Raw genomic sequence first — 13,684 nt, 5'->3', positions numbered from 1 at the left:
GTGGTTACGATTTTACAAAAATTCGAGATATCCGTCATTAAATTTTTATCAATATTATAACTTAACATGTAATATCTCGAAGCAATTATGTATTTTAATTTATTTTACAATTTCTTCTCATCGAAAAATTCATAATTCTCTTATTAACATATACAATTTTTTTTCTCGCTAGATGTATGATAGCAACGATGATAAAACGTGCTTGAAATAAAAAAAAAAAAGAAAAAAAAGCAGGCACGTGGAACCAACACGCGACTAAAGTGAAACTTTTTCACTTTTTTATATCGATAACTTTATTGAATTATTAGATTGTTATTTTTTTTATATATTTTTTTCTTATAAAATCCTATCTCTATGCTCTTTTTTTTTTTTTAGTATTATTTCATAAAATTTGTTCGTCGCCTAAGAATTTATATTTAATATATAATAAATATAATAATATATGTGATAAAATGAGAAGAAGAATAAGACAGCAAAAATGTTTTTTTTTTTTCTTTCTGACTAATGAAGGTCGCCCGGTTTTAAGTATAGAATTACTGATCCGTATAGGTAATGTCGTCATGACGTTTCAAATATATTATGATACTAGTCATTCACTTCCTGTATTGGGCTACCAACGTCGTTTAGAGAAACTATCGATTTTTTAACGATTATGATTATATAATTTTGCCGGAAACAACAATTTTATCTTCTTCGTGTTTATCTATATAGTCTAATTAAAGTCTTTTACGATATTTTGAACGTCAGATTATCGTTGACGACAATTCATCCAGGAAGAAAAATATAGAATCGGAAGAACAATAGAACTTTTAAATAAATAATTTGTTTCTAATCATTCGTATGTAAGTCAGTTCGAAGAAAATACGTGATTTTTCCTTATTGAATCTATGTAATTGAAGTTATTTTCGACGATGGTAAAGCAATTGAATACGCATGCTCAATTATCCGTACACACCTCCGTTCACATTGTAATTCTAATTAGACATACTACGAGTTAGGAATATCAATGTTATTGAAGATGTTACGTTTTGTACGAAAGATTCATATTTCCATGGAGGACAATTGTTTTTCCTCGGAGATGATGACCGTTCATTAATGAATTACGATGTTAACACTTAGTGAATCGCTCGAGTATCGATCATTTTGAACGTATCAACAACGAGTTTTCTTTTTTCTCTTATTATCAGTCATCTTGATCTGAAATTATTTGCAACTATCGACACGAACATTTTCTACTTAAACATAAATACGAAATTGTTACCGTCAAATATAATTGATCGTTTAAATCATTTTCAGATTTCTTTGATTTCAAATAATGAATATTAGTCCACCTTATTTGAGAAAAATACTCGATGGCAAGAGTATAGTTGACTGTGGCGCGCGCGCGGTTGGCTAAGTGTTAAGTAATAATAAGTGTGTAACACACGTTAACATTAAATAATTGAAGAGGATAAAAGACAGCGCGTATTTAGAAGACAGGTCCATAATTTGTAAGAAAGAAAAAAAAAAAGAAAAAAAAAAAGAAAAAACATAGAGAAGGCTATGATTTTTTGTACAAATATTTTACAAACGAATTAGACGAATTATCACAGTGCAAATAATGATCTTGACAAATACGTATATTGTATGTACATAATATGTATCCTTATACAAATGTCTAGTCAATTTTGATTTTGTTGGTCTATATGCTCGAATTTTTGTTAAGAACATCTATTACATAATTTTAATGAAGAAATTGCTATACGAGTCGTTGACTATCACGTAAAGATTTTTTTAAATTGTATAAAAATCAGCGTTATCATGATATAAAATACAAGCGTTTATTAAAACGTTAGTACCTTCTTTTGGTCGAAGCAGTTAACGTTTGTTAACCTTGGGATATGGTTCCTTATCTACTACTATCTATTACGTATTGCCATCAGGAAATTGTACATAAGCTTTTGTTATTGGCGCTAGATATCTCATGATCGTGTTCTCGAATGATCGATGATAGTTGCATTGATTGAAATTAATCGTATCTTTTAATGTGACGATTGTTCTCAAATTTTAAACGATACGATTCAATTATGAATCTTATGGTTTATTTCACCGACTAAAAAACTTCCCGTTTAATTTAAATCGATAACACTGTTGTATGAAATATCGTGAAATATGTCGAAGAATCGATCCGACTGGCGTCATGTAAAATATCACCACCTCCCTAATTATGTAGATTAGTAAGAAAGACTTAGGTCAACTGTTAACAGGTTGTGACATCATTCGAAACATCGTGACATTCACACTACTTAATGAATGGTGTAAATTCATAAATTACACGTATTAAGCTACAACGAAAGAAATAAATAATGATTTTAATAATAAAATTAGAAAATTATAAGTCAACGGGTTATTTTCATATATTAATCTTGTATGTCATTCAATTTGTATAAAAATATTTTACTACGTACTGTTATTTTAGATGCAGGAATTCGAACAATTTTGTCTGCTCTCTTAATCACTTAATTAAATATTATTTTATATCTACAAATAATGAAAAACTTTTAAATTTACTTCATATATGAACGAATCTTTATCGAAATCTATTATCTCATTCCATTAAACTGTTATTTTAAGATTCTTTAGATGAACAGTTACACACAATATTCTGGATAGATATATTCTCACGTGAAACGTACAAACAAGTGTATAAGATATTATTCATCTGGAAAGATCGATAACGTTGCGATATAATCTGATAAGTTTAATACGATAAGAAAATAAGACTTCCTTTCCTTTTCTCTTTAAAATTATTTCAGTTGTTGGAACAATTAAAATTATAATTGAAGAGGATAATGAACTTATCCTTTTTGTAAATTAATAATTTTCTTAACGACCTTTAAACATTTCTTACTAAAAAAATCCAAAACGAAATATAGCTCGTAATTATAAGGATATGTAATTATAATTAACATACCCATAATTAAAATTATTTTATATATAAAAAGTTATGTAATTTCATCGATAATCATCTTATCCCTTACAACATCACATATTCTGCTTAATTACTGTATTATCCACAGTAATAGTTTATATGTATATATAATTTAAAAGACTCACAATAAAAGCAGTTTCACAATTTTCAATTAAATGTTGGTAACGTTAAAGCTAAAATCTTAAGTTTATACACTGTACATATGTACAAAGAACTTTTAAATAGTTTTGAGGTAGTCGAAGTTTCACTCCTGCTACCCATTGGTCTCTCATGCTTCTAAAGCAACTGCCTCTTGTAATTTTTCCTTCGAGCGTTCTGTCGATACAAAAAAAAGAAGAATAGTATATTTATTAAATTAATATAATTGTTGGAACATTATATAATATAATAACAATAAGAGAAACTACCTTTCCTGATTTCTGGTAATACTGTAGGTACTTCTGGCAGTGTTATTTCATCCGGTACTTCTGGTGTAGTTTCTTTTATTTCTGCGCTCAACAAAGCATCTAATTCTGCTTCTATATCTGTCTCTTCTTCTTGCGTAAGTTCACCAGACAACAATTCATTTAATTCTCTTTGTTTCTCCACGCCTTCTCTTGTTTCGTCCATAACTTTTTCAATTTCATCAATATTAAGGATATCATGCAACTTCTTCAATGCAACATTTCCTTCTTTTAGGCCATCAACAACTTTCATTTCTATTTGTGCAAATTCTATATCGTGTACCATAGTTTCCAGATTTTGTAGCTGACCATCGGTCTTCGAAAGAATTTGCTCTTGGAATTTCTTTTTACGTAACAACAGTAAGGCTCGACTATAATAATTTTAAAATAAGATTATGAGATAAATGATAAATTTACAGTATCATTGTTAAGATTGTAATATACTTACTCTTTCTGTCCATTATGTATAAGTTTTTTAGCTAAGAGTCGTTCCTTCTCAAGATTTTGTTCGATCCTACGCTGATATTGTTTGATTTTATCTCTAGTTTGTTTCAATTGCTAAAAAACATCATAAAAATATGAGAACCTTACTAATTTGTACAAAAATTCGATTTTTGAGGTTAGAATAATTTGACGTAAGATACTTACCAAGACAGCCTTGTCCTGTTCGGTAACGCGACTTTGTGGTTTTTTCTTAGCAAAAAATATACCCATATCGTCTTTCTTCTTTTGCAATTTTTTAAATAAAATCAACATATAGTAATTATATATAATATCATATCCTTATATCGTTCACTATCTTCGACAACCACGACGACAACACATTTCATTGTCATGACAAGACAATCGAACGAAGCGCCCTCTAGTTAATCGATACTCGAAATACCAACTTAATAGCTGCAGTGGCGCCAAATACAAACGTGGCTAAATAAAAATGAAAAAATACGCGTCAATTATTTGTTTACTCGCTATTTTTTGTTACCTAAATTATTTTTTATATAATCTTTTAAGAGTTTTGCCAGAAAAATCAAATAAATTAATCTCCAAATAATAAATATAAACGTTATTATTAGATCGTATCTACTACAGAGAGGAAAGAAATGAACAGACATGATATGTTGAATTGAACAATGTCTATTATATTATATATTTTATTCCCACATACACACGGCACGTTGTGAACCTTCTCTTATATATTAATATTATCATAGTAATAATAATAATGATGGTGGCGATGGTAATGATAATGATGACAATAATAATAGCAATAATAGTGATGATGAAAATGATGATGTTGTAATAATAATAATAATGATGGTAATAACAATAACAATAACAATAATAATAATAATTAATAATTAATATAATCATAATCATAATAAAACTAATAATAATTATAATAATAATAATAAGAAGAAGAAGAAGAAGAATGATGAAGACGATGACGATGATAACGATGATAATGATGATGACGATGACGATGGTGATGACGATGATGATGATGATGATGATGATGATATTAGTGATGATGTCGATGACGATGATAATAAGTAAACAATAATGAACATAATCTTGCGAATTTATGAGATATATTTATATTTATGTATATACACGTATATATGTGTATATGTAATATATATATATATATATACATGCGTATACATATTTATAATAAATCATATAGTAATAATCATCGTATTATAATATATATTTATATGTACAGAGGGGTACAATATTGTTATTCTTTATTAGAGTTTAATATTTATAATCGCAATATTATATTTATTTTTATCTGTATACATACACAATTAATTAGATTATCGGCCCTCGCTCTCGCCACACCGCGGCGCGTAAATATCTCACTTTTCTTTTTTCTTTTGTTTGCCTTTTTGTCCCTACATATTTCGTTTCCCATTATTATTAATCTCATTGTCGGGGCCATTTTGAATGGCGTATTCTTCTATCGCAGCGGTCTAGTATTTTTCGCGGGAAAAAGAGCTGCGTCTGTCTTCTTCCATGCGTTCGAGAAAGGCATCGTCGAATTCATTCCGAAATTTCTGGAAATTCTATCGACTATACATTTCTCACGAACACGCGATCCCAATATTCTCTTACTGCGATCGTTCTGCTTTTATCTTACAAAACATTCATTATAGTCTGGCCGCTTTTGGATAGAGAGAGCCGCGCGTTTCCTAACTCGCGTATAATGCATTTCAATTATTCATTATAGATCACCTTTGAATACATTGATCTATTTGAAAAATGTTCAATAAAAGTGTTGTATTATTTCTTTCGACTAGCGCGCGCACACCCACATTTCTATATTTTCTTATTTTTTCTTCTTCTTCTTCGTTAATCATCGCAAATATACGCATGATGATCGCGCGACTCTTTCGCCAGCAGCAAACCTTTCATAAATATTCTGTACAACGTTATAATTATTATAAATCATCATATATCTTATATATCCTTATCGTTATATCATTATTATCGGTAGTGTAAAATTGAAATTTTTACGTACTTACGTAGATTAGATTACCATCTGCTCGCTTGCTCGCTCACAGGCGTTTAATATTATTTACCATTTTTTTTTGTTCCTTTAAATCGATAAATCGATACATAATCGTATAATTTAGTATGTCACTATACGTATTGTAATTGTTTACGATTAGTAAGAATATGTAAAATTGGTATTTCATCTTATTTGTTGGCTTGCTTGTTTAATTCAATAAATTTCGTTAAGCATCCACATAATTGTTTAATATACATGGAATTAAAAGTGGCTTATTTATTGCTTGTTATATTGCAAGTTTCCTCATTGCAAGCTGTGTCAGAACGCCGAGCCTTCATTCGCTTTTTAAATCCTCGATTTATTTTCATCTTAAACCTTCCACCTCCTACTTTCTTAGCATTTCCCATTTTTACCTTTTACCATGCGAGCCATCGTAGAAAATATCAAAAATTTGTTTCCCCACCTTTTTTACCATCTATTGTCGATCCACTAATAAACGCAGCCTTCGTCTTCCTCCCTCTTAATTGTCGATGTGAATGACGAGATTAAGAGTCCCGGAATCATCCATAACGTAGTTTGTATACAAAATGTTCGGCCACTTTGATATTAAATATTGGTGTTCTGAAATTACATTTTTTTCTCATAAAGGGTAAGACCCAACGAAAAACTAACAGAACTCTCGTAACGTTACCAAACGCATCGCGTTATTAACACATATCTCTTTCATCGAAAAAGTATAAAGTACAATTATTATAATACTGCTCTTTCCTTTCTGTTGTTTTTTTTTTTTTCTTTCGTTTTTTTTTCTTTTCTTTTCATTGAAGATTTTGCAAATTATCCAAACAAACAAAAAGTAATGTTTATTCGTCGTTACGTAGCTCTGCCTAGTTAGATTAACATCATCTTATTATCATATTTATTTTTAAACTCTCTTCGCCATATTGCATTGCGCATCGTATAGAGAATAATAACTTTTTCATTTTTGCTCTACGGAATAATCGGAATAAATTGAAGCTTCTTTGATCGTGTGTAATATGTTAGAGTGTGTTTGTGCCATGTTTGTCCGCGCTCTATTCCAATCTGTTAACAGCACAAATAATTACGAGGAATGATCCACTTTAACAAATATCTATTATAATATATGTATATATGGTACAATATTTCCACAGATAATGGAGATACGAAGCCACGCTTGAAACCAGTGATTATTTTTCACCATTTTTTTTTGATTAACGATATTATTTTTATTTTTATTTTTACCTTATCATCGTCGTGCGCGTTTTCGCAAATTTTTTTCCCTCTATTCTACGAACTTTTTTTTTCTTTTTTTTTGGGGGTTTTTTTTTGTTTGTTTTTTTCTTATACAGAATCGTAAGAAAATGTTCATGGAAGAAGTTTTTACGAATTTCTAGTTAAATTTTCATCTAATAATAAATATCGTCTATTATTATCGATGAAATAATAGCGAAATACCATTTTATCGATAAACTTAAATTAGAAAAATTAACGATCGCGATGAGATTATCGTGATCTATTCAGAACTAATATACTTTATTTGTTTTTTTTTTTTGTTCTTTTTTTTACTTATTTAGAGCTTTCATATAATTGCGAAGATAACAACAATTTTTCACGGAAAAATAATGCGGCGTTTTTTTAATTGTTCTTTTCGTGAAACTAAATCGGAACACGGATTTAACAACGCGATAGGAGAAGCAACAAAAAAAAATTCATTTTGCGAGCGATCGAAGTGTTTCAATTAATTTCATAAATTACGAAATTATGATAAAATTCTGCGATGAGAACATTATAGAGATTTAAAAAGAATAATCCGATCAATGTATTTTCTTTTTTTTTAATTCCTTCGCCTTGCTTCTCTTTTTCATTCTTATTCCATTTATTGTCCAGAAAGAAATTTCGTATCTTTCTTATCTTAGGAGATAGTGCACGTTAACCATTAAAAAACGAGGACGCCCTGTGTATTTTTCTTGTTCTTTTTTTTTTTCTTCTTTTCAGAAACAATATGATATAACATAAAAAACTGGTGTCGAATCATGTTTCACATGTCTCCATTAACAATATTTATCTAACTCGTGAAACCAACGAAGTTTTTAAATCGTCGGACGTACTGCTAAAATATATTAAACGATTTTTACATCTCATAGATTTTACTTTGATATGTTAATTTGAAAAAACGAATGAGAAAACAAATTAGTATACGCATATTTCTTATCTTGGTTATAAAACCCGAGGAAAAAAAAAAAAAAATCATTCGTTAAGTGACGTTGCGCGAACAGTCTTTACATTAACATAACAATGCTCTCTCATCACTGTAAACTTTATTATTAGAGCCAGGTTCTTTTGTATTAATGCGATCTTAATGCCTAATTGAAAATTCGAGAATAAACTCGTACTATTGCGTATCGAACATATACATATATGTATATGTATTATACACACACATACACGTATGTATAAAAATTATGTTACATACCCATATTATTAGACAATTATATAAAAAACAAATTACAATATTAAAAGCGCTTTTTTTTTATCATGATATTCGATTAGACCTTTTTTTGTTATTTTTAAATCTCACACAAAATTATACCCAAAATTGGGGTGGTTGGGCGGTGGTGGTGGTGGGGGGGTGTGTGTGGTGGGTTTTTGGTTGGAGAGCGTAAGCACCCTTTTTTTCGTATTATTTCTTTTTCTTGTGTTATTTCTTCGACGAGATACGATATAGGTAAAATAGCGATATTATTTTCAGTGCGAAATATATTTTAATCGACGAACACATTTTTTTATCTTGGAAAAAAAGCACTGAAGAGCGAGGAGACGAAATCTTACGCAATTATCGATAGAATTGTGTATTTCCTTTGGTTTTGACGTGAAAACGAATAGCGAACATACTAACACGTTTTTCGTCGTCGTAATCTTAAACACGCATCCTCAGAGCTCAACGATATATTATTTTTATACAATTTTTTTCCTCGTCTCTCTCTTTCTCTCTTCTTTTTTTTTTTTTTTATTTCTGTCTTTATTTTTTTTTTGTTTCTTTTTTCACTTATCGTTGAAGTGTTACAACAGGGGGTACCGCGCGAAAGAAAGTGATAGAGATATTTTATTTATTTATATATATATATATATATATGAATCGTTTAAATTAATTTTTGCAAATCGATAATTATTAGTTAAAATAACGCGTTCTTTTATCATCGAACATATTAAAAAATCGATTTGCGATTGCGTATCGTCATCATGCTGCTGTCGCTCGTGTTTGTTTATTAACAATTAACTATTGTTAACATTCGTCGATAGTAATAGAGATCGAAAGCGCTAAAACGTTATAACATGGGTGTTTCGTTTGGAATAAGAAAATAATGTCACACACACATCCGTAGAATGATTTTTTTTTTTTAAATAGAGTTTTTTTCTCTTTTTTTTTTCTTTTCTTTTTCTTTTTTTTTCTAAAGAATAATAAACAACGAAATTATCGTTCAAGACACGTTTCCTCGTCAGACACGTTCCTCTCGTCAAAAGGTGTCTTTTACGTACAGGTGGTGTTACGAGTTTTATCGGCCAACAACACAACATCGTGACAATAAACCAATCCGATTAAAATGATTTTATAACGATAAAATCTATAATTCAATCGTAATACGATGCAATTTAATAGCGTTACTGTACGATGGTTAAAAAAGAGGAGTGTCGGGAGCTTTTAATACGTTGCTCTCTTTCCCTCTATTTCTCTCTCTCTCTCTCTCTCTCTCTCACAGTCGCTCTTTCTCTCTCTCTCTCTCTCTCACTCTCTACCTCTTTCTGTGTTTTGTTTTTTATCCTTTTTTTTTTTGTTCTTTTTATTTTAAAGTTTTTTTTTTTTCTTGTATTATGCAGGAAGAATATTTAACAGTTTGCTGATTGCACGTAAGTGCGCATTTGAACGCGTGCACGTGTAATTACACATTATTACATATGAATAATATGTTGTATGTGTTTTTTTTTTTTTTATTTAATTGTAAGTGATGTGCATATACTTATATATATATGTATATGTATATATATGTATATATATATATAAAGTCTAGTTTAAATATATATATATATATATAATGTATATACATATCATCTTGGGGTTATATTTTGAATATATCCTCATATGTATGTGTGTGTGTATGTGTGTGTCTGTGTTTCTTTCTTCCCCGAAAAGTCGGAAGGCTCCGTTGATTTATTATTATTATTATTATTATTAATTATTTAAATACAAGCTAACTTAGAGACAGATCTATTCTTCCTTCACCGTGTTAGGTGCATCTTTCATGATTTGTACAATGCAGTTCCTTCATAAGCGAAGATCGAATATGTCGTCACAGAGCCCACGACGAATTCTTGGGGATTGCTTTTCATTTTTGTCGGCAACAAAAAAAAAACGAATATTCTCTCGACTTTTCGTCTTTCCTTAATTTTTTAAATAATCCAAATAAAAAGCCATGAAGCGATTGAGGGAGGGAGGGGATTGGGGGAAAATGTTATTTCCCGTACGGACGAACGTGAATTAGAAACATGATTAAAATGTCGTTATAATCAAATTGACAGAGATAATACAAATCAAAATAGTAAATAATTAATAATAATAATATAAACGATGAGAGATAATAATAATTATAGGAATACATAATTAACGATAACGATAAATAATGTGTAGATTATAACTTGTAAATAATAATTCATTTAAATACGTACAAGATAGTATACGGAAAACAACAAATAATAAAAACGTAAAAAGAAAGTAAAGTAAAGAAAGAAAGAAAGAGAGAAGAAAAAAGAAGAAGAAATTAAAAAAAAGAAATAACGCGTATCATAGACAATAAAAATGTCGCCGTTAAACTCTCGTGTTAGCTTGTTAAAAAGGAACAAAAAAAAAACGGAAAGATAAAAACAAATAGTTCTTCCGGTAGGATTAAGTTTCTCCTACGAGATTTTACAATCTTGCAATATATATATATTTTTCGCGAATCGAAAAAGGACCGAATTTAGTTTCCGATCGATCGATTAACGTTTTACAATGACTGGGGTGTGAAACCGATCGATCCAAAAATCCAATTGAGAGGTCCCAAATTCATTTCTCGCGAACATCATTATTAGATCAAGTCGAACGTATAATTTTTTTTTCCGTTTAGCCACATATCATGCTCTTCCTCTCTTACCACACGACTAATCCGAAAAAAAAAATAAGAAACGTTGCTTCGAAAATTGTCTATCTATCTACGGACTCTCCTTTTATCTTTCTTTTAAGTTTTGTGTTTATCTGAAATTTTTCTTGTTGGTTGTGTTTTTTTTTTGCTTCTCTACGTATTCTCTTAACGTATTTTATTCCTTCTCACACACACATAACACTCCCCATTTACATTCTTCTATCTTTCTCATTTGTTCCTTCTCTCTCTCTCTCTCTCTCTCTTTCACTTTTACTTTCACTCTCTCTCTCTCTCTCTCTCTCTATTTTGCATTTTCTTCAATCCTTCGTAACCCCATTATTAACATCGCGGATATAATAAGAGGATGGCCGCAACAAGGATGAGTAGTAGTCGTCAATTTTGCCCACCATTGTCGCTGTCTCCGCACCCGTGTGCATTCAATCTTAACATTAATCAGCTTTTCCATCCGTTTTGAGGAAACCGAAAAGGGAAAAAACATTTTTGTCGGGAAAATATGTGTAACCCCACTTTGGTTATCGCGACGCGATAAATATTTTTGCCTGCTAAACTAGCGGTTCTAATTGAGTAAGTAAATATTTTCGCGATCAAGATACGAATATGGCGTCGGTAGTATAATTAGTGTATTAAGGGTGCTAGGATATGACCGAAGGAACGATCTGACGAATTGGTGATACGTGCTCTTTCTTTTCTCAATGCCGATGTGTGTATGTGTGCTGATGCGTGCTGATGTACGTGTTTGGGTGTGTGTGTGTGTGTCAATGTGTTGTATAGGTTTTTCTATTTTTTTTTTTACCTCTTTTATTTCTTTTTTTTCTTTTTTGTTTAATTCCGTGTGACGAGATAACTTTTTAGGCATTTTCTTTCGCGCTTAACTTTCTAAAGTTTTTCTTACAAACATGTTTCTTTTTTTTTTTCTCTTTTTTATTATTATTATTAGTAATATGTATATTAGTATTAGTATTATTATTATTAGTATTATTATTAGTATTATTATTATTAGTATTATTATTATTTATTATTATTATTTGTTATTATTAATTATTATTATTATTATTATTATTTAATTGTCAGCGTTATAATATTGTGCTGATCACGAAAGAGGGTCAAGCTTTGGGGACGAAAATTTTCTCTTCTTTGCAAAATCACATCTCTTTCTATCTTTATCTTTCTCTCTCTTTCTTTTTTCTTCATCTTTCTCTTGTCTTTTGGATTAGGCAAAGCGAAGATAATTATTATTATACTTAAACAACATGGATAATACAAGTATTCCCTATAGAGTCTTTTTGTGTACTCAGATATAATATTAGTATTCTATATTTGCCATGAATACGTAAAAACATATTCGATTCTCGAATATCTATGAACTCTCTTATACCCTCCTTCGATAATTTCAAATATTTTTCAATGATCTCTTTTTATTATTTAAATTATTACTCGATATTGCTTTTTTTATCGTATAAAATGTATGATGAACGAACGACCTTTTTCTTTTTTTTTTCTTTTGATATGCGAACTTAAAGAATATTTTTTATAAAATATAATAATAACTAAGCCGTATACGTTGTGTTATAATCATGCACATAACGTCTTATTTATTAATTTTTAATAAAATAATTTTTAATTCATAAAATAAAAATGAATAATCAAGATCCAAAAGATAATATATATATATTATTTCAAATATCAACAAAAATAAAATTAAAGAATTAATTAAACAGATACAAGGAATTATTGTTTGAGTAGCTTATATATTTTTATTTGTTTGCTTATATTTTTAGACTTTATCTATAGAGAGATTAGAATTGTATCCGTTTAAATAATCATTTCAATTGCTCGTCTTTAATTTCGTGGCCGCGCAGATGATTACGATAAGACGATATTTATTGATGTGCTTAATTTTTATATTTTTTTTAAAATGTATGTATATAATATCGTATGTCTCTATGTAATGTGTGTGTGTGTGTGTATGTGTATATATGTTCTCCGTGTATGTACGTATGCTGCGTGCGCGTGCGCGTGCGTTTATTTTTTTTATTTTGTTATTATATCCGTTTTTAAATATGCTATTCATTTGAAAAAATTCGTGACCTCGTGATATTACAGTATACTCGGGTCGTGGAATTGTAATGAGAGACACGTGTAATTATTTAATTAATTTATTAATTAACGCCGCCTTTCCCGTAATTTTCCTTTTTGTGATACCTCCATTATTCTCTCTTTCTCTTTTCTTCTCTTTAACTTTTTCTCCTTCCTCTTTATCTTTTTTTTTCTATCTATCTTTCTTGACGTATATATTTATTTTTCGATTATGGGTAATTCAATTATTTTGTTATCTAGATGTATATACATGCACTTGTCCTGTGTGTATATAGGAATATACATATACGTGTGCATTACCGTACGAGGAACGGCAGAGTCTCTCAATCGACGGAACATTCGATTTTATTCTTTCCCAGGCTCATTCATTCATTCATCTTCTTTTTTCTCTTCTTCGCTCGAAGTGCTTTTGTAGAAAAGGATTGGAAAAAATGATTATGACGTAGCC

The 13,684-nt window shown here is 29.7% G+C and overlaps 1 protein-coding gene across 1 annotated transcript; it reads right to left on the bottom strand.

Moving 5' to 3' along the window:
* Window positions 1–1,601: 1,601 nt before the first annotated feature.
* LOC122515413 (charged multivesicular body protein 6) lies at window positions 1,602–4,328 on the bottom strand. The gene is made up of 4 exons (XM_043632741.1): window positions 4,063–4,328; window positions 3,863–3,972; window positions 3,379–3,785; window positions 1,602–3,286 (listed from the first exon to the last, which is right to left on the bottom strand). The coding sequence occupies exons 1-4, from the start codon at window positions 4,168–4,170 to the stop codon at window positions 3,240–3,242; spliced, it is 672 nt and encodes a 223-aa protein (XP_043488676.1). The 5' UTR covers window positions 4,171–4,328; the 3' UTR covers window positions 1,602–3,239.
* Window positions 4,329–13,684: the final 9,356 nt, after the last annotated feature.

This window comes from Polistes fuscatus, unplaced genomic scaffold, assembly GCF_010416935.1.
Source record: "Polistes fuscatus isolate 324 unplaced genomic scaffold, CU_Pfus_HIC Scaffold1, whole genome shotgun sequence".
Classification (NCBI taxonomy): Eukaryota; Metazoa; Arthropoda; class Insecta; order Hymenoptera; family Vespidae; genus Polistes; species Polistes fuscatus.
The sequence above is the reverse complement of the archived record's forward strand: the minus strand, read 5'-3'. Positions and strand labels throughout refer to the sequence as shown.

Excerpts from the sequence above, each read along its gene's own strand:
- LOC122515413 (XM_043632741.1), bottom strand. The coding sequence starts at position 4,170 with ATGTTGATTTTATTTAAAAAATTGCAAAAGAAGAAAGACGATATGGGT. Across the intron at positions 3,973-4,062 it reads AACAGGACAAGGCTGTCTTG|CAATTGAAACAAACTAGAGA; the intron begins GTAAGTATCTTA and ends GATGTTTTTTAG. Across the intron at positions 3,287-3,378 it reads ATTACCAGAAATCAGGAAAG|AACGCTCGAAGGAAAAATTA; the intron begins GTAGTTTCTCTT and ends TTGTATCGACAG.